Below are 2,049 nucleotides of genomic sequence, written 5' to 3' on the forward strand. Positions count from 1 at the left end.
CTGGTTACAACGTTCTAAGTGTAAGTGTGAAGATTTCGTTAACACCCCTGTAATGCTTTCTGGTTACAACGTTCTAAGTGTAAGTGTGAAGATTTCGTTAACACCCCTGTAATGCTTTCTGGTTACAACGTTCTAAGTGTAAGTGTGAAGATTTTTTAACACCCCTGTAATGCTTTCTGGTTACAACGTTCTAAGTGTAAGTGTGAAGATTTTGTTAACATCCCTGTAATGCTTTCTGGTTACAACGTTCTAAGTGTAAGTGTGAATATTTCGTTAACACCCCTGTAATGCTTTCTGATTACAACGTCCCAAGTGTAAGTGTGAAGATTTTGTTAACACCCCTGTAATGCTTTCTGGTTACAACGTTCTAAGTGTAAGTGTGAAGATTTTGTTAACACCCCTGTAAAGCTTTCTGATTACAACGTCCCAAGTGTAAGTGTGAAGATTTTGTTAACACCCCTGTAATGCTTTCTGGTTACAACGTTCTAAGTGTAAGTGTGAATATTTCGTTAACACCCCTGTAATGCTTTCTGATTACAACGTCCCAAGTATAAGTGTGAAGATTTTGTTAACATCCCTGTAATGCTTTCTGGTTACATAATAATAATAATAGCAAACTAGTAAGAATTGCTACATGTAGAGAGTCGACATTTTCATGAGGTATTCTTTAATCTCAAACCAAGTAGACTGAACAAACACATTTACTAATTACATTTGCAGCAAACAAAAGAGTGGACAAAGGGTACATAGCCGCAAAGAGAAAACCTAAATGCTTAGTTTTTTTATTTTAAGCAGAAAAAAGGCAATTCTGCTGGTGAACCTGGGCCTTGTGTTACTGGTCTTCTGTATATATACGTACACAAACATATACACAAACACACAATATATATATGAAAATGTAAATAGTGTTTGTTTTGAATTTCGCGCAAAGCTACACGAGGGCTATCTCCTCTAACTTACTTGACTTCATTACAAGTTCATCAAGTTAAGGGAAGAAAAGCATGCTCTATGATCTATGACTTTTTAAGTACACAAGTATTAAAACCAACGAAGGAGTCGAAAGTTCAATTCTCCCATTTCTGTAATGGAAAGTCTAATTTTACTTTTTTCTAACGCTACTTTATAATGGAAAGTTAATCCTTTTTTTTTTTTGCACAGTTTTTGTTCTTTCTCGAATCACAATTCTTTTCTAGGTTCAACATTAATGTTTTTACGCCTGTATATGCCGCAGCAGTGCATCTGTTTCTGTCATGCGGTGAAACTAAAATTAAATTTAAATGGACATTTCAATCTTCTTTTTTGGCACGTCATTTGTAATGGGTCTGCCCATATTTATTCACCCAATTAGAATGTTTATCTGTATTTCTGTTGTTTTTTATGTAACTAAATTGTTTTTCGTTCAATTTACATTCGTTCAGCATTATATTCAACGGAAATAGGTAACAGAGAAATCTTTGAAAATTTAGTTTCGTACAAAAATGGCGCGCACGCAAACAGATAAATCTTTGAAAATTTAGTTTCGTACAAAAATGGCGCACACGAAAACAGATAAATCTTTGTCAATTTAGTTTCGTAAAAGAATGGCGCACTCAAAGTTAAATTGTATTTAATTGCCTGAACATTGATATCATAGCAAAAATAAATCAAAATCGAGATGACTTTCACTAAGAAAGTAACGGTAAGTTTTGATATCACGGGTTTAAACGCTGAAAGCCGGCGAAAACAGTAGGCCTAATATTAATATAAAAATAGCACTAGACTGCAGATGTGTTTTATATACTTCTCTTAGTTAATCTATTACGTATTGCAAATCTATTTTATTTTTTTATTTGTATTTGTATTTATAGCAAGGCTACTAAGGCTATCTGCCGCCGTCCCTAATTTTGAACTACTGACCAGAGGGTAAACAACTAGTCAACAGCACCCTAATATTGTTGCCCGATGAAGGCTTGCAAATCAAAGTATTAGGTCGTCAAGAAATTAATGTCGCGTTTTGGAACACTTTCATTAACCATCTACCAAAAAACGTACATCACGTATAATAGTTAA

At 34.2% G+C, this 2,049-nt stretch overlaps 1 protein-coding gene across 1 annotated transcript in view; it reads left to right on the plus strand.

The window, feature by feature from the left end:
- The first annotated feature begins 287 nt into the window (after positions 1-287).
- LOC106468500 (paired box protein Pax-6-like) overlaps positions 288-2,049 on the plus strand; it is a 38,516-nt gene continuing 36,754 nt past the window's right edge. The window contains exon 1 of the mRNA XM_022396834.1: positions 288-314. Within this exon, the coding sequence (XP_022252542.1) occupies positions 288-314 (27 nt within the window). The remainder of the gene's footprint in view (positions 315-2,049) is intronic.

This window comes from Limulus polyphemus, unplaced genomic scaffold, assembly GCF_000517525.1.
Source record: "Limulus polyphemus unplaced genomic scaffold, Limulus_polyphemus-2.1.2 Scaffold3028, whole genome shotgun sequence".
NCBI classification, from domain to species: domain Eukaryota; kingdom Metazoa; phylum Arthropoda; class Merostomata; order Xiphosura; family Limulidae; genus Limulus; species Limulus polyphemus.